This window comes from Trichosurus vulpecula, chromosome 7, assembly GCF_011100635.1.
Source record: "Trichosurus vulpecula isolate mTriVul1 chromosome 7, mTriVul1.pri, whole genome shotgun sequence".
Taxonomy (NCBI): Eukaryota; Metazoa; Chordata; class Mammalia; order Diprotodontia; family Phalangeridae; genus Trichosurus; species Trichosurus vulpecula.
The window spans coordinates 32,178,022-32,197,039 of record NC_050579.1 but is presented as its reverse complement, the minus strand read 5'-3'; the positions used below and the strand labels follow the sequence as shown (position 1 = coordinate 32,197,039).

Here is a 19,018-nt window from a genome sequence, read left to right as displayed (position 1 = left end):
AGACCTAGAAGTGGTATTGCTGGGTCAAAGCGTATGCACAGTTTTATAGCCCTTTGGGCTCTGCTCTCCAGAGTGGTTGGATCCGTTCATTAGTTCTACCAGCAATACATTAGTGTCCCAATTTTCCCACATCTTCTCCAAAATTTATTATTTTCCTGTTTTGTCATGCTAGCCAATCTGATAGGTGTGATGTGATGCCGCAGAGTTGTTTTGATTTGCATTTCTCTAATCAATAGTGATTTAGAGCATTTTTTCATATGACCTAGATAGCTTTAATTTCTTCCTCTGAAAACTGCCTGTTTATCTCCTTTGACCATTTATCAGTTGGGGAATAACTTGTATTCTTATAAATCTGACTCCATTCTCTACGTATTTTAGAAATGAGGCCTTTATCAGAGAGACTGGCTGTAAAAATTGTTTCCCAGTTTTCTACTTCCCTTCTATTCTTGGTTGCATTGGTTTTGTGCAAAAACTTTTGAATTTAATGTAATCAAAATCATCCATTTTGCATTTCATAATGTTCTCTATCTCCTGTTTGGTCATAAATTATTCCTTTCTCCATAGGTCTGACAGCTAAACTATTCCTTGCTCTCCTAGTTTGCTTATAGTGTCCGCCTTTATATCTAAATCATGTATTCATTTTGACTTTATCTTGGTATAGCGTGTAAGATGTTGGTCCATGCCTAGTTTCTGCCATAGTATTTTTCCCAGCAGTTTTTGTTAGTGAGTTCTTATCCCAGAAGCTGGAGTCTTTGGATTTATCAAATAGTAGATTACTGTAGTCATTGACTATTATGTCTTGCATTCCTAACCTATTCCACTGATCCACCGCTATATTTCTTAGCCAGTAGCGAGTAGTTTTGATGATTGCTGGTTTATAATACAATTTAAGATCCAGTATGGCTAGGCCACCTTCCCTTTCATTTCTTTTCATTAATTCCCTTGATATTCTGAACCTTTTGTTCTTTAAGATGAATTTTGTTATTGTTTTTTTTAGCTCTATAAAATAATTTTTTGGTAGTTTGATTGGTATGGCACTGAATAAGTAAATTAATTTAGGTGGAATTGTCATTTTTATTATATTAGCTTGGCCTACCCATGAGCAACTGGTATTTTTCCAGTTATTTAGATCTGACTTTATTTGTGTGAAAAGTGTTTCGTAATTGTGTTCATATAGTTCCTGGATTTGTTTTGGCAGGTAGGTTCCCAAATATTTTATAATGTCTACAGTAACTTTAAATGGAACTTTTCTTTCTATATCTTGCTGTTGGGCTTTGTTAATAATATGTAGAAATACTGATGATTTAAGTGGGTTTATTTCATATCCTGTAAGTTTGCTAAAGTTTATTATTTCAAGTAATTTTTTACTGGATTCTCTACATATACCATTATATCATCTGCAAAGAGCTTTGTTTCTTCTTTGCCTATTCTAATTTCTTCAATTTCTTTTTCTTCTCTTATTGCTAAAGCTAACATTTTTAGTATAGTATTGAGTAACAGTGGTGATAATGGACATCCTCGTTTCACCCCCAATCTTATTGGAGATGCTTCTAGCTTATCCTCATTACATATAATGCTTGCTGATGGTTTTAGATAGATGTTATTCTGTCATTTTAAGGAAGACTCCATTTATTCCTCTGATCTTCAGTGTTTTTAATAGGACTGAGTGTTGTATTTTATCAAATGCTTTTTCTGCATCAGTTGAAATACTCATATGATTTCTGTTAGTTTTGTTGTTGATATGGTCAATTAAGCTGATAGTTTTCCTAATATTGAACCAGCCCTGCATTCCTGGTATAAATCCTACCTGGTCATAGTGTATTATCCTCAAGATAAGTTGCTGTAATCTCTTAGCTAATATTTTATTTAAAATTTTTGCATGTTTATTCATTAGGGAAATTGGTCTCTAATTTTCTTTCCCAGTTTTGGCTCTTCTCTGTTTAAGTATTAGCACCATATTTGTATCATAAAAAGAATTTAGTAGGGCTCGTTCTTCACCTATTTTACCCAATAGTTTATGTAGTATTGGAATGAATTGCTCTTTAAATGTTTGATGAAATTTACTTGTAAATCCATCTGGCCCTGGAGATTTTTTCATAGGGAGTTCATTGATGGCTTGTACAATTTCTTTTTTCTAAGATAGAGTTGTTTAAGTATTTTATTTCTTCTTCTGTTAATGTAGGCAATTTATATTTTTGTAAATATTCATCCATTTCACTGAGTTTGTCAAATTTATTGGCAGACAGTTGGATAAAATAGTTCCTAATCATTGTTTTGATTTTCTCTTCATTGGTAGTGAATTCACCCTTTTCATTTTTGATGCTGGTAATTTGGTTTTCTACTTTCTTTTTTTTTAATCAAATTAACCAAATGTTTATCTATTTTATTGTTTGTTTGTCTTTTTTTAAAGGAAAACCAGCTCCTAATTTCATTTATCAGTTCAATAGTTTTCTAAATTTAGATTTTATTAATCCTTTGACTTTCAGAATTTCTAATTTGGTATTTAATTGGGGATTATTAATTTGTTCTTTTTCTAGCTTTTTTTAGTTGCGTGCCCAATTCATTGATCTCCTTCTTTCTCTATTTTATTCATGTAAGCATTTAGAGATATAAAACTGCCCCAAGAACGCTTTCACTGCATCCCATAAGTTTTGGTATGTTGTCTTATTATTGTCATTCTCTTGGATGAAGTTATTGATTGTTTCTATGATGTGTTGTTTGACTCACTTCATTCTTTAGGATTAGATTATTTGGTTTCCAATTAATTTTTAATCTCTCTTTCCATGACCCCTTTATTACGTATAGTTTTTATTGCATCGTTATCTGAAAAAAAATGCATTTAATATTTCTGCCTTTCTGCATTGGATTGTGAGGTTTTTATTGCCTAATACATGCTCGATTTTTGTGTAGGTGCCATGTACTGCCAAGAAAAAGGCATATATTCCTTTCTATCCCCATTCATTTTTCTCCAGAGGTCAGCCACTTTTCTATAATTCTGTTCATCTCCTTAACTTCTTTCTTGTTTATTTTGTGGCCAGATTTATATAGTTCTGAGAAAGGGAGGTTGAGGTCCCCCAGTAGTCTAGTTTTGTTGTCTATTTCTTCCTATAGCTCCCTTAATTTCTCCTCTAAGAATTTGGATGCTAAACCACTTTGTGCATATATGTTTTGTAATGATATTACTTCATTGTCTATGGACCTTTTAGCAGGGTATAGTTTCCTTCCTTATCTCCTTTAATTAAATCTATTTTTGCTTTGTCTGAGATCAGGATTGCTACCCTGCTTTTTTTACTTTAGCTGATGCAAAATATATTCTGCTCCAGCCTTTTACCTTTACTCTATGTATATCTCTCTGCTTCAAATGTGTTTCTTGTAAACAACATATTGTAGGATTATGGTTCTTAATCCACTCTGTTATCTGCCTCCTTTTTATGGGAGAGTTCACCCCATTCATATTCACACTTATGATTACTATCTGTGTCTTTCTCTTCATCTTATTTTCCCTCCTGTTTATGCGTTTCTTTCTCCTTTCTCCCTTTCCCTCCTCACTAGAGTTTTGCTTTTGACCACAGCCTCTCTGCCCTTCCATCAGCCCCCTCCCTTTTCTTCCCCTTTTCCCTTACTACTTCTTCTCCTCCCTTCTATCCACCCCCTTCTTTTTCTTTCCCTTTCCCCTCCTACTTTTTATAGGGTCAGTTAGATTTCTGTACCTGATTATGTTAATTCCCCCTTTGAGCCAAATCTGATGAGAGTAAGGTTCAAACAATGCTCATCTCCCTTCCTTCTTTCCCTCTACTATAATAGGTCTTTGTGCCTTTTCATGTAATTTACCCTTTTCTGCCTCCTCCTTTGCTCTTCCAGTACAATCCCTTTTCACCACTTAATTAGATTTTTTTATCATCACATCAAAGTCAGCTTATACCCATGCCCTCTGTCTATATATATCCCTCTAAAATAACATAACGATGATACTGTTCTTAAGAGTTACAAGTGTCATCTTCCCTTGTAGGGATGTAAACAGTTTACTCTTATTAATAATGTTATTTTTTTCTTTCCTATTTATCTTTTTGTGCTTCTTTTGATTCTTGTATTTGAAGATCAGATTTTCTGTTGAGCTCTGGTCTTTTCATCAGAAAGGTTTGGAAGTCCCTTATTTTGTTGAGTGTTCATTTCCTCCCCCAAAAGATTGTGCTCAGTTTTGCTAGGTAGTTGATCTTTGGTTGTAATCCAAGCTCCTTTGCCTTATGGAATATTGTATTCCCATGCCCTCTGATCTTTTAATGTAGAAGCTGCAAGGTCCTGCATTATTCTGACTGTGGTTCCATGATATTTAACTTGTTTCTTTCTGGCTGCTTGCAGTATTTTCTCTTTGACCTGGTAATTTTGGAATTTGGCTACAATATTCCTTCACATTTTCAATTTGGGATCTCTTTTAGGAGGTGGTGAGTGGATTCTTTCAAAGACTATTTTACCCTCTGGTTCTAGGACCTCAGGGCAGTTTTCCTTGATTTCTTGAAAGATGCTGTCCAGGCTCTTTTTTTATCATGGCTTTCAGGTAGACCAATAATTCTTAAATTGTCCCTTCTGGATCTATTTTCCAGGTGAGGTATTTTACGTTTTCTTCTATTCTTTCATTTTCTTGTTTTTGTTTAGCTGATTCCTGATATCTCAGAGTCATTAGCTTACACTTGCCCAGTTCTATTAGATTTTGAACCTTCTTTTCCATTTTCTATTTTACTTTTTAAGGAGTTCTTTTCCTCTTCGGTGAGTTTTTTTCCCTCCTTTTCCATTTGGCCAATTCTACATTTTAAAGACCTGTTTTCTTCAGTGTACTTTTTTTCCTGTTTGGCTGACTGGTTTTCTAGAGTCAATTTTTGTCCTTCCTTTCCAAGCTATTGACTCCTTTGTATACTTCTTATTTCTTTCTCATTTCTTTCCCCAATTTTTCTTCTACTTCTCTTATTTGACTTTTAAAATCCTTCTTCAGCTCTTCCAAGAAGGCTTTTCGGCTTGAGACCAGTTCATATTCCCCTTTGAGTTTCTGGGTGTGGGTATGTTGACAATGTTGTCCTCTTCTGGATTTGTACCTTGACATTTTTTTCCCCATAATAAGGATCTATGGTCATTGCCTATTTTTTGCTTTTTGCTCATGGTGTTTGCCTATTTCCAGGCTTTTGAAGTTTAACTCTCCTGTTGGAGCATAGAGGGCATTGACCCAAGCTTCTTGTGCTGGGAGCCCAGGACATGGTCACTGGCTTTGTGTACTGGGGCCTCAAGTGCTGGCAGCTTACCTGGAGCTCTTGCCTTTGGAGGACACCTGCTTTCCTGGGCTTCTTTAAAGTACTGGGTGATTCGGCTGCTGGAGGATGCCTCTGCTCACCACTTCGAGTGATGGCTTCATGAGCTGGTGTCTGCTGGTTCCTCTAGCTGTGGCAAGGCATTCTGGGGGGTCCTGGTGTTGGTGCTTGTCTGCTCCACCACCTGGGGCTCAGGATCTCCCCCTGGTTTGCTGAGATGGGGCTTGCTGCTGGCTTGTGGGGGTGCCTTTCTGTACTGCTCCCCCTTCCCCAGAACAAGAAGAGCCTTTCCCGTTTATCCCCCAGGCTTCCTAGGCTACAAGACTGCTGTACCCTGTCTTTCTGATGACCCAGCTGTTCCAGGGTTTTTCCTGGGGCAATATTTTCTGGACTTTCAGAGGTCAATAAGGGAGAGTGAGAACAACTTACTTCTTACTCTGCCATCTTGGCTTCTAGAAGTCCCTCGATAGTATTTTTTAGAGAAGGGGGAAAAAGTCAGCACAACTGATTGATACATAGAAAAAATCAGAAAACCTGTGCAATGTGTAATACCTGTTAATGTAAGGTATGACAGAAGTGTAGGTTTGGGGGTGTCTTCACCTATTCAGTCATCCCAGTTGATCTGTATAATTTTGTTGCATTTACTTTTGATTTTTGGATGTATAGTTCTTTCCATTTACATAGTTGTAGTCATTGTGTATATTATTTTCTTGGCTCTGCTTACTCACTCTGTATTAGTTCATATAGATCTTTCTATGTTCCTCTTTATTCATCAAGCTTATCATTTCTTACAGCACAGACATATTCCATTATATTTGTGTACCACAATTTGGTGAGCCATTCCCCTGTCAATGAGCATCTACTTTTGTTTCCAATTCTTAGCTATCATAAAAAGTGCTGCTAATTTTTTTCTTACCAATGGCTTCCTTGAGGTATAAATCTGGTTTAAAGGGTATGGTTAGTCACTTCATTTGCAATGTTCCAAATTGTTTTCCAAAATGATTATACTCTTCCAATGTATTAGTCTGCTTGTCTTTTGATAACTCCTCCAACATTGACTGTTGCCATTTTTGGTCATTTTTGCCAATTTGCGGGATATGAGATGAAATCTCAGAGTTGTTTTGCTTTGCATTACTCTTACTAGTGATTTTGAGCACTTTTTCATGTGATGGAGCAGATGTTCCTACCAATAAAGGCAGTTTCTTTTCTGAGTTAGAGTCTCAGCAAGGAGAAACTGGTTGCTAGAGTGGAGATATAGGAACCTTAGGGCATGGTCCGGCATGTCCCCTAGGTTTTACAAGAGCAGATTTAAAAATATTTTAAGAAAGGATAGACTCTCATGGCCTAAAAGGAAGTTATCCAGGATAAACTGGAAGCTCTAAAGACAAATTCTGAAGACACAAAGAAACAGTTGGGATGAAGAACTAAGAAGGGAAATTATCAAAAAAAATTATGTGGATATACAAAGAACTCATCAACCAATTTAGATTTTAAAAAGACATATTCAGAAAATAATTGCAAATTTATATTATGAAAGAACACCCCTAAATAACTAATAATAGAAATACAAAGCAAAACAACCCTGAGGTTTTACTCCTACCCAACCAATTGGCAAAGATGATAAGATGGGAATAGTTAATGGTACAGGGATTGTGGAAAGATGGACACCCTAATGCTCTGTTGGTGGAATTGCACATTGGTCCAGCCATTCTGGAAAGCAGTTTAGAATTGTAAGAAGAAAGTGACAAAAAGGTCCATATCCTTTGACCCAAAGATTCCACTGCTAGACCTGAAGAAGGTCATTAATGAAAAAGAAAGACCTTATAAACACTAAAAGATTATAGCAGCAATTTCTGTGTTAGCAAAAAATTGTGAACAAAGTAGGTGTCCATTGATTGAGGAATACCATGTCTAAAAAGCTCTGGTGTGTGAATGTAATTGAGTATTACTGTTCCAAAAGAATATGGAAAAGAATGTGGAGATTTCTGGAACTGATGCAGATGAAGTAAGCTGAGCCTGAGAACAATGCACCCACTGACTGTACCAATGGAAATGGAAAGAGTTCAGAGAATATTCATTGTCCTTAGCAGGAAAAACAAGCAAATTAAGGGTGAGAGACTGGGCCTTTTATTTATTTTCCTTCTTCCTTGTTCTAGTTACCCCAAGCATCCTGCTTTGCCTTTGATTAGTCTTCCTATTTTCTTCCAGGCTGCTTAAAATATCTCTTTGTTTTCCTTAGCTTCCTTATCAGTCTCAGATCATTTTGAATTTTGGCATTTCTCACACCATTCTTCAGAACCCCTCTATATCATCTCCTGTTCTTTCCTCCTTTGTTTCAGTATGTTACAAGAGAAGTGGCTTTTCTCCTTGCCAAGGCCAACCTTTCTACTTGTATACTTGAGCCTCTCTTCCTCCCTCCCCAGGAGCTTGCCCCCTTTGCTTACTCCACATTTCTCTAATTTTCAATCAGTCTCTATCCTGACTGCTTCTTGGTGCCTACAAATCTGTCAGGTCTCTTACATCCCCAAACCTTCACTTATAGACACACTCCTCTTTCTTTTCAGACTGGGGGAAACTGGGTATGGCTATGGATAATGGCAGGCTTTTGGGGGTGTGTTGGATAGTTTTGCTGGTCTGAGTTTTTTAAATTATTCTTTGTTATGAAGGATGGTGTTTTAAAAGGGAGATATATTGGGAAATGTAGATAATATGGAAACAAAAGATCAGTATACGTTTACTGTTAAAAAATCCCTTCACTTGCTTATACATCCTCAAGCTATCATGCTGTGTCTTTCTTCCCTTTTACAGACAAATTCTTTTATCTACTCTCAATGTGTCCATTTCCTTACTTGTCAATTTCTTATGCTCTGGCTTCTGATCCTACCACATAATCAGTTGCCAAGTATTGATTAAGCACCAGCAACATGTCAGGCCCTGTGCTGGGTTCGAGGAGTGAAACAATCCCTACTCACAGTAAGTTTACATTCTAATGGAGAAGACAACAAGTACACATAAAATATGATGTAGCATAAATCTAAAGTGAATAAAAAAAATATACCAAGCAGTTCAATATGAGAATGTTTGGAGGGAGGGCACACTAACAGTTGGGGTAGATCAGGTGAAGCTGCATTTTAAAGGAAGAGGAACTCTTTGGGGTAGAGGCAAGGAGGGCGGTCATTCTAGGTGTAGGGATGGCCAGTGCAAAACTGTGGGAGATGGGAGACGGAAGGCCGAGGACTAGAGAATCATTAGGGCGGATCACAGAGTACAAAATGAGGAGGAATGTTCAAGCCAGGTGATGCAGTGGCTAGAACTGGGGACCTAGAGTCAGGAAGACCTGATCTCAAATACAGCCATGTAACAACCTAGGGCAAGTCACCGCTTCTCTGGCTGCCTCAGTTTCCTCATCTGTAAAATGATGATGATGAAACACCTGTCTCAGGGTTGTTGTGACGATCAAAAGAGTTAATATTTGTAAAGCACTTGCACAGTGCTTGGCATGAAGTGGGCACTTAAGAAACGCTCGTTTCTTTCCCTTCCTCCTCTTAGTGAATCAAGAAAGATAATTTGGGTCCAGGTTGCATAGGGCTTTCAAAGCTATACAGAAGAATTTATATTTCATCCTAGAGGCAACTGGAAGCTACTAGAGTTGATTGAATAGGGAAGTCACATGCTCAGATCTGCTTTAAGGAAAATGACTTTGGCAGTTGTATAGAAGATAGACTGGAGTAGGGAGAAACTTGAGGTAGAGAGGCCAATTAGGAGGCCAGTAGATGGTGAGGTCCTGAACTAAGATGCTAGCTGGGAGAGTGGAGACAAGAGGTCAGATGTAAGAAAGATTGTGAAGCCTGAAATGGTCATATTTGGGATCCGTTTAGATTGGAGGGGCGTTGTGAGGGCAAGGGACCAGAAACAGTGGAAGGATGATAAAGCCTTTGATAGAAATAGTGAAGTTGGGAAAAGGGATGGATTTAAGAAGAGAAATAATGAGTTTCAATATGTTGAGTTTGAAATGTCTATAATAGGCAACTGAGTCTCAGGGGAGACTAGAGTTAGATGTAGAGATCTGTGAATCATCTGCATAGAAGTGACGTGATTACCGAGAGAGAGGTGAAAAGGAAAAGAGAAGGTTCAGGATGGAACCTCATGTAAAATGCCAGTTGGGGCATATCATGATGTGCTAGCAAAGAGTAGTGTTATAGAAATCCAGATGTGGGAGTGGGGCCAGGAGGCCACTGTGGGCCCTACATAGTGTCAAATGCAGTGAAAGGGGAGAGAATCATTCACCCTGGAAAAAGATCATTCGATCTGGCGATAAAGAAATCATTGGTACTGTGGTGAGAGCTGTTTCAGTCGAGTGATAAGGTCCGGGGCCATCTTGCATCAGGTGAGGAGTGAATGTGGAAAGGAAGAGTTTGGCTGAGGAAGGTAGGAGAGATAAAAAACAATAGCTGGAGGGCTCATAGGGTCTAGTGAAGTTTGTTTTAAGGGTAGGGGAGACTTGATTGAAACTGCTCCTTCCAAGATTACCAGTGATCTTTTAAGGATGAAATCTAATAGTCTTTTCTCAGGTTTATCCTTCTTGACCTTACTGCAGCTTTTGACACTTGGTCATTCTTTCCTCCTAGATATAGATTCTTCCTTTTCTGATGTCCTTTTCTATGAGTCACTCCTGCTTATTTAATCTGCCCTTCTCAGCTTCCTTTACCTAAGTCATGTTCTGCTCTCTAACTTGTAGGAGTCCTCCAAAAGCTGTGTTCTGGCCCTCTCCATTTCTCTTTTCTGTTGGTGATCTCTTTAGCTCCCCTGGGTTCAGTTATCAATCCAAAGCTATATCTCCTCATTTATAAATCTGCTTCAAATCTCATGAGATCTAGTCTCCCATCAGCAGCTGCCTGCTGGATACCAACCACCTGGAGAGCCTGTAGGTGTCAAAGTCAACATCTCCAAAACAGATTTCACAATTTATTTTCCCTTCTCTTTCAACCCTCTCCAAGATTCTGCAATGTTTGGTGTTTGATGACAATAGTATTTTACAAAATTCCGTTTTAAAGGTTTTCTTCCAACAAGGTGTCCTCCACGTACATGTTAGACATAAGATTTCTTCAAAGGTATAGCATAGAGGAACTTGTTCAATGAGTGTTCCCCCTGCCGTGCCCCCCCCCATAATTAACATCAGAGGAGGCATTAACTGGGAGAAGTTTATTCACCAGAGGTGTTTGCCATCATTAGAGGCAATCCAGTGCAGAGTTCAGGTCAAAGAATGATTCATTCACACTTGACCTATACCTGCGGAAGGTACCACCAACTTTCTGATCACTCAGATTTGCAGCCTCAGAATCACATTTGGCCCTGCTTTCCACCCATCCAAGGTCTGACTTGGAATCTTGGGTCAGGCACCTAATAGCTGTGGGATACTGCCTCAGTTTCCTCAGCAGTAAAATGGGGTTAGTAATAGCACCTACTTCACAGGAGTATCGTGCAGTTCAAATGAGAGAATGTGTGGGAAAGCGCCTTGTAAACCTCAAAGTGCTACCAAAACGTGAGCTAAATGTGCCATCTTGTCGATTTTGCTTCCAACATTTTCTTTACTTGCCTCTTCTTCTCTCCCCTCACAGCCTTGGTCCAGGTGCTCACAACCTCACACCTGCACTATAGAAGTTGGTTCTGATTGGTCTTTGAGTTTCCTGTATCTCTTTCCTCTCTGTAGTTGCTAAATTAATATTCCTAAGATTGGAGTTTTTCCTTGTTCCCTTTTCCCTGCTCAGGTATCTTTACTTGCTCCCTATTGCCTTTATGATAAAGAACAGAGTCTTCAGGCTGGCATTGAAAGCCCCTCCCAGCCAGCTTCTGCCTTCCTTGCCAGTCTTCCCTCCTGTCACTCCTTTCTTCCTCTCTGTTCCCTGCGCTCAACGCGCTGTCTCCCTCTTTGGCGTGTGCACAAGCTGATCATTACCTGCCTGAAGTGCGCCTCCTTCTCACCTGCCTCTTAAAACCTGTGTCTTATTTCAAGACTCAGGTTCCACCTACATGAAGCTGTTGCCAATCTCTCCAATCGCTAATGCTCTTCCCTCGTCCAAGTCTGCCTTCATAGTAGTTGCTGTTCCTGTAGCACTTTTAGGTTTGCAGTGCATTTTTCAGATATCTCATTTTAGGCTCCTTGGTGGAAAGAGCACTGGGCTTGGAATCAGGAAGACCTGAGTTCAAATGTGGCCCCAGATACTTAACTATCTGTGTGATCCTGGGCAAGGCCTCTGTCTGCCCTGGTTTCCCCATCTGTAAAATGAGGATAATAATAGCACCTACCTCCCAGGGTTGTTTTGAGGACCAAATGAGATGATATGCGTCAAGCCTTTAGTCCAGCACCTGGCACATAGCAGGCACTTGATGAACTCTTGTTTCCTTTCCCTCATAATAGCCACTGGAAGGCAGGTGCTCTTATTATCCCAGTTTTATAGATGAGTAACTGAGACAGTCCAAGGCTAAGTGACTTGCCCAGGATCATACAGATAGTTAAGTACCTGGGGTCAGATTTGAACTCAGGGCTTTCATGATTCTTGTATACATGTTAACTAGGGAAGGGAAGCTCCTTGTAGACTGGGGCTGTTTTGTTTTTGTCTTTGTATGCCCGACTTCATCTCTTATTTCATTGCACAATAGAAGGGACCCTAGGCTCTTGAAGGCTGTTCAAGTCCTGGTATGTTCTACCATGTTGAAAAGACACTAGTGACAGGTGTGTTTCTTCTTGCTGAGAGCTCACTCGATGAGGAGTTCTGTGAAATTGAAAAATACTGCATGACCCTCAGTCCTATGGAGCCCTCCTTCTGCTCTTGGGGGGCAGAAAAATCAGTATAAAAATTCTTAATCTGATGTCCTTGTCCAGAATCCTCAAGTGGACATAGCATTGGAGGAACAGAATCATTTTGGGCTTGACCTTCTCACTAAAGAAAACCAGACAATTAAAGGACGTTGTACAAAGTGGAAGGATAACTCCACAGGTTCTGCTTTGAAAAGCCATGAGGATTAGGCGGGGTTAGTTTTGTTGTGCATTCAATGGTACAAGAAGCATATTCAATCCAGGAAGCATTTAATAAACAGCCAACACCTCCTGGCCACTGTGCTCAGGACTGGGGGTACAGGGACAGACGCACAATATCCCTTTCCTCAAGGAGCCGTCATTCTTCCGGGAAGAGCAGCATATGCACAGACAGGGCAGAATCTGTTCTAATGGATTTCCAGAGGATAAGCAGTGACAACCAGGGCAGTTCATGAGCTGAAGCTTTAGGTTAGCTAAGGGATTCCAAAAGGTAGAGGTGAGGGAAGGTATTCCCGGCATGAGTTAGCCCAGAGATAGGAAAAAGAATGTAGTCCATGAGTTGGGCTGTGGAATATGTGAGGGGGAGTAATGTGAAATCAGTTTGGAAAGTTAGGTTGGAGCCAATTTATGAGGATGCCAAATAGAAGCTTACAGTAGGGAGCTATAGAAGCTTATTGAGTAACATGAGCAGACCCATGCTTTAGGAAGATCAGTTTAGCAGCTGCATGGATGGTATATTGCTGAGTGACTTGAACCAAAGAAATTAATTAGGAGGCTATTGCATTAGTCCAAGAAAGAGGCTATAAATTCCTTAAACTAGGGTAGTGCTAGTGGTAAGTTTTTGTGAGAAGGCTATCGTGAAAATAATTGGTGTTTCTGCACTGATATATATTTCAAGAGATGATGAGGTAGAGAAATTCTATGAAGAGTTCAATAAATCCCTCTAAATTACACCAACATTTGTCTTGACACTTGATGACTTTAATTCAAAGGTGGGTATAAGTGAGGATGGCAAAAAATATATTAGAATATGTAAAATTGAAGAAGGAGTGATAAAGGACAAAGTGTTGTAGGCTTCACAGAAGCCTCACAACCATGTATTGGGGATACTTTCTTTGAGAAAAGAATTGAAAGGTACTGGACGTGGTGAGCATGAAATATTAAAAAAAGAAACTGATTATATTTTAATATATAGGAATTGATTTGCTACTGATGTGGGAATCATTCCTAAACCAGCTATCTTTATAGTTAGACGATTGACTTGTTAGGGCTAGGATTAATATTAACTCAAAACTAGAAGAATAAGAATGAGGGAAAGATAAAGAGGATAGTAAGCACCCTATCCTGACCCATTAAAACAATTTACTGATGATGAAAAGAGGGAAATATTTGTAGAAAAGTATGTTCATACTGATAGTAACAAATTCATTAAAAAGTGCCTAAAAGAGCCTAAAAACCACCTGTCAGTAAACACTTGCCAAATAGAGACAACAGCCCAGATCAACACTGGTTTAAAATATAAATTCATTTGTGAAATTTTATGGAATAGGATATTAGAAGAATATAAGTAGCATTACTTTATGAAGTAAAACAAAGAGTGGAGGGGAAAACCAGCTTAAAGAAAGATTGTTAAGAGACTCAAGAAAGTCATCCCAAGGGCATTTAAGGATGGAACTGGAAGAAAGACAATAAATAGATAAAAAGTGGAAAAGATCTGCAGAGATTTTTTTTTGTAGTAAACTTTTCAAAATCAAGGTTAATTGAGCCACCACTACTGGATTCCATTGTCACGGTACTTATTGTACCCATACAAGTGGGAATGCACTAAAAAGGACAAGGATGAGAAAAACAAGTGGACCGGACCAAATATATACAGAGGAGGTGTGTGCTGGAGGTGGACCAACTTTGAGGGCATCTAGGAATTGATTCTCAAGATGTATAGTGGAGTGAAGATAAAGGATTGGAAAAAACTCTCAAGACTTATTACTACTAAAAAAGGGGTGTATGGGGTGTTCAAGGAGGACTAGCACCTCTAGTGTGAGGGCTTGCTGAGCCCTTTTTAGGGCTGCTCATCTACCTTTGATGTCCATCTGATTCACCCAACTCTCACTTGTGGCTCCAAGAAGCTGTAGCATGCCAGTGACCACACCTTGGTAAACCATCTTGGCTGACCAGCTATAACAGAGTGAGGGTAACCAATGGGCTTTAGACTTGTTGGTGAGTTAAATGGGTGTCTACTCCAAGCATATGAAGACTTCCCCCCGCAGAATGGGTATATACGAACATCTTATTCCAGTGGCTGTGAATGAGGCTGAAGGTAGGTGCTGTGGAGCACTTAGAGCTTGGTCAGACATTGAAGACACCAGGTTGTCCATTGCATCCCAGGCTGTTACCAGTTGTCCTTATTTTTGTCTTGCCACTGGACTTCAGTGACTCTGGAAGAGAGAGTGAGGCTGATGACTTTGTGCAGTTCTGCCTCATTTAAATCTAATTCATGACAAGTCAAGACATCGTCTTGTGATGTCATTGGTCTTCTTTAAAAATGAAGGACAACAATAACAACTAAAAAAAGTTAAAGGGTTAAAATATTAACTATCGATGTATATGCCCACTTTACATCTTACATAGAATTTTTACCTGCGCAATAATAATTCCTTTCTGAGTGAATTAAAGGGAATAAGCAGACTTTCACAATTGATGTTCCACAGTAGGCCACATCTTTACCATCACATAATTGACTGGAAAATGTAGAGTATAAGATTCTACTTCACTTATTTTTTGTTGCCACTAAAACCTTTTTTTTTTTACTTGGAAGAACAAGATTCCACCTTAAATGCTTTCTTCCAACAAAGTGCCTCCATTTGTATGTCAGAATTATACATGCTGCCTTGAAAGATAAAACAGAAAAAACCTTGTTCGGTGACCCCCTTACAGAGCTCAGAGCAGAGGCAGCCATCAGACTTTGTCCCTGGATCCGACTACTTTGGGAGCACTGAAATCTTGTAGGTTTCCAGCCTGAGCTGTCCTCTGGATCCTGGGATAACACAACATTCAGTGCCCCAAGAAAATAGCAGCAAGCCCAGATATTCCTGCTCTAGAAGTGCACAGAGCCCATCCCTAATATAATATAAAGTCAGAAATCAGGAAGAAAGCCAGAAGAATGAGCCAACAAAAAAATCTCACCATAAAAAGACTATGGTGACAAATATACTCCAGATTCAAACCTAGAAGAAACCTACTCCAAAACATCTACAGGCAAAGCTTCTGAGAAAAACACAGCTTGGGCACAACTTCAACTAGAATCCTTGAAAGAGATGAAGCAAGAGTTTAAAATTATTTCAATGTAATAGATTCCCAAGCATACCTTAGGAAAAGACTAGAGCTGCATAGAAACTTTGAAGTGCAGTCACAGAAGTTGAGAGAAACCCAAAAGGTTAATCATGAGCAAACAATCCTAAAGGATTAACAAGGATAAACTTTACATTTTAATATGGGGAGATGATACACTTGTTTTCTCTGGACCCTTTCATCATGAGGGGTCATAGAGGAGTCCAGTTAGAGGGCCTGAGTGCTTTCTGTTAGGTTTTAGTGATCTTAAAAGAAGATGGGAAATGAAGGAAAAGGAGAGAAAAGTTAGGAAAAAAATTATGTCAATACAAATAAGGAGGGGGGGAAGCAACATTTGACCTCCTCATATGAATAAGGAAGGGCATATACATACACAGTTGGGTATATAAATACATTTCACTAAATAGGGAAATGGAGGGGGAATAAGAGAAGGGCAGAGTACTAAGCAAAACAAACTAAAGATGTACAAAAAAATATTTATAGCACCTCTTTTTGTGATGACAAAGAATTGGAAACTGAGGAGGTACCCATCTGTTAGGGAACCAAAGCTAGTACAATAACTTAGGCAAGAGGTGATGAGGCCCCCTGTATTATTAGGGTGGTGACTTTGTGTGTGGAGAGGAGATAGGTATGAAACATGGTTTGAAGGTAGAAACAGGATTGGACAACAGATTGGATATATTGGGTGAGTGCAAGTGAGCAGTCGAGGATTGTATTGAGTTTTGGGCTTAGTGACTGGGAAGATGATGGTGCTGTCAACATAACAGGAAAGGTGGGAAGAGAGGAAAGTTTGCAGGGAAGGAGAATAGAATGGATTCTATTTGGGATGTGTTGAGTTCAGATGCCTATGAGATACCCATTTTGAAGTGTATAAAAGTCAGTTGATGACCCAATACTAGAATTCAGGGGAGAGTTTAGGCCCAGATATGTAGATTTGGTAATTGGTTAAAAAAAAAAATCTACCTGTTTGGTAATAGGTAGAGATAGATGATCATTGAACCAATGGCAGCTGATGAGGTCACCAAATGAGTGTAGAGGACAGAACATTGGTGTGGGTGTGGCATAAATGAAGACCAGCAAAGGAGATTGAAAGGTAGGGGGAGAGCCAGGAGAGAACTGTGTCAAGAAAACTTAGAATGGAGGTGAGTATCTGTTGTAGGTACTTGTTAAAGTCATGAATGAATTGATTACTCCCTAGACCTCCCAGTCTTGGAATGTGACTACTGGAAGTGTTGATTTCAATAAAATTTAAAAACAAAATACTTTGTCTTGTATGGAATTTGTTATAATGAGATTTTACCTGTAGATTAATTAGTTTTGACAATTAATTTCTATCAGTCTGGGAATGAAAATCTTGTCAAAAGGAAAATACTTAAGATATTGAGCTGATTGTGAACATGTGAATTGTGTTTAGCTGATGTGATCCTGCCAATATCTCAGTCTGCATGTTTGCTTTTACAGAATGAGCAGGCGTTTGAGGAAGTCTTCCAGAATGCCAACTTTCGTTCCTACACATTCAGGATTAGAGTCAAACTAGAGACTTACAATGTAAGTAAACTCATCTGGGAAAGAGGAGAGCAGGCACTGGGGAATTACTTTGCTTATCAAAATGAGTCTGGGCTTATTTTCTCTGTATTTGTGCAGACCAAAAATTATGGGGGATGGGAAGGCCACATGTTTGCTAGAATTTTAGGTCTGCCAAAGACTTTGTCTGACTGCTGGGTGACCTTGGGCAAGTCACTGCACACCTGTGGACCTGTTTCTTTATTTGTAAAATGAAGGCATTGGACTAGATGAACTTTAAAGTACCTTCCAAGGAACATCTGTGGTTCTCTAAACTTAGACAAGGTGATCTTTTGCCCATTGATTGGAGTGGCTTATAGAGTTGAGAGAGGGCAGGAGGGTGGAGGTAGTAGGCAGGAATAGTGTCAATGGAGAGCTTCCCCTTAGGCCTGCTGTGACCTTTGCCCAAGGTCATTCCTCAGTGGAACAGCTGACTTAAGAATTCCAAGCTGGGTAGTAGAGGGGTGGCCCGGCAGCTTCCAAGACCCCTCACTGATTGCTTTTCTCTTTCCCAGGATGAGTCTCGCATCAAGGCCTCTGTAGTAGATGTGAAGCCTGTGGACTACAGAGAATATGGCAAGAGGCTCATCATGAATATCAGGAAGAACGCTGCTGTTCGGCACATGTGAAGAGAATGTTGCCAATTGGGCGGAAGTTTGAAATTGCCCACAACAACCTAAGAGCTGCCGTGATTTTGATCTCTCCCCATCCTGTGTGACAATTAAGCTTTAGCTGCACAGGGCAGAGCTGCCCTTTATGGTGGACTAAACAATTTCCTCTGTCGAGGGAGCCCAGGAACCCCTTGGGTAGGTAAAGAGGCATGTGCACAGATCTTGTGACCCTTAAATGTCAGACCTCGGGGGCCAGTCTCTGATGGTGTCATACGAGTTGCCACTGCCAATGGCTCCAGGCATTTGTTGATTTTATTAAGATGTCATTATCTTTAGGCTGGAGTCCTGTTCAAAGTAATTAGCCCTAAATCTGCAGACAGCCAAATAAATGGTATACTCGAGGTTTCATTTCTCCAATTGGTGTGATATGTCTGGAACTTTCTGGGGAAGGAATTGGAAAAGCAGTCTACTAAGCAGTCTAAGAAAGACCTGAGTGTTCTCACAAGTATTTACTCCTAGAATTCAAAGGCTTCCTCCTCCTAGAGGTGCCACGGCACTGTTAATGCCTGGAATGGCAAGACGGTAGAATTATTAATCAAAGACGTATCTCTTATATCTGAAGAATATCCTTCCTTCAGGGTTTAATAGACTGAGTCAGATGGGTCTGATATTAATCAAAATTGTCTCTTCTGAGGAAGGCTGATAAGCATTGACTCACTGTCCCCTAGGGAAATCTAGGCAACTACAAAGCATTGCTTGAGTTTTCACTTCAATTAACATCACGTTTTGAATTGATGATTGTACACGTTTCCTACCTGTATATATTTCTTGCATTTGTATGTTTCAGTTCTTCAATTTTGGTTGAAGCTGTGTTTAAATAAGGAGAGAATTATAAAGAAGAGGGAGGGGGAACCCTCTGTTTCTATTGCTTTGTTTCAATAAATAGTATATTTAGATCTCTGTGAATCCTACTTTCTTTGAACTCAAAGGGTTCTTCTGCTTACTGGAAAGCAATTAATTAGCCTTCATAATAAATGTTCACTTGGGGGAGATGTTAACTTATTACCAACTCTAAGATTAGACAGAGGCATAGAGATCTCTATTCCTGATGCTTGCAGCCCTGAAATGCATCTTTAAAAGAAAAAAATATATTTTGTGCCCAAGAATGCTGATGATCTGGCACTTTGGGGATTTTATTGACGTTTACACAGCAGTCTAAAACCAACCAGGCTTTGAGATTTGTACAGACAGTGAGCTAGTATAGAAAACAGTAATTATGCTACTGGGCTTTTCGGGCAGCAGAGCATGCTTGCTCTGTGTGCTTCTAATCACATTAATTATGTGTCCGTTGGCTGCAGCTCACAGCTTGGCGGTGGCTGCAC

General features: G+C 39.4%; 1 protein-coding gene across 1 annotated transcript in view; it reads left to right on the top strand.

Moving 5' to 3' along the window:
* The window catches only part of RPA1 (replication protein A1), a 65,230-nt gene extending 46,638 nt beyond the window's left edge, over positions 1 to 18,592 (top strand). The window contains exons 16-17 of the mRNA XM_036766949.1: positions 16,924 to 17,010; positions 17,541 to 18,592. Of these exons, the coding sequence (XP_036622844.1) occupies positions 16,924 to 17,010; positions 17,541 to 17,654 (201 nt within the window). The 3' untranslated portion in view covers positions 17,655 to 18,592. The remainder of the gene's footprint in view (positions 1 to 16,923; positions 17,011 to 17,540) is intronic.
* The last annotated feature ends 426 nt before the right edge of the window (positions 18,593 to 19,018 follow it).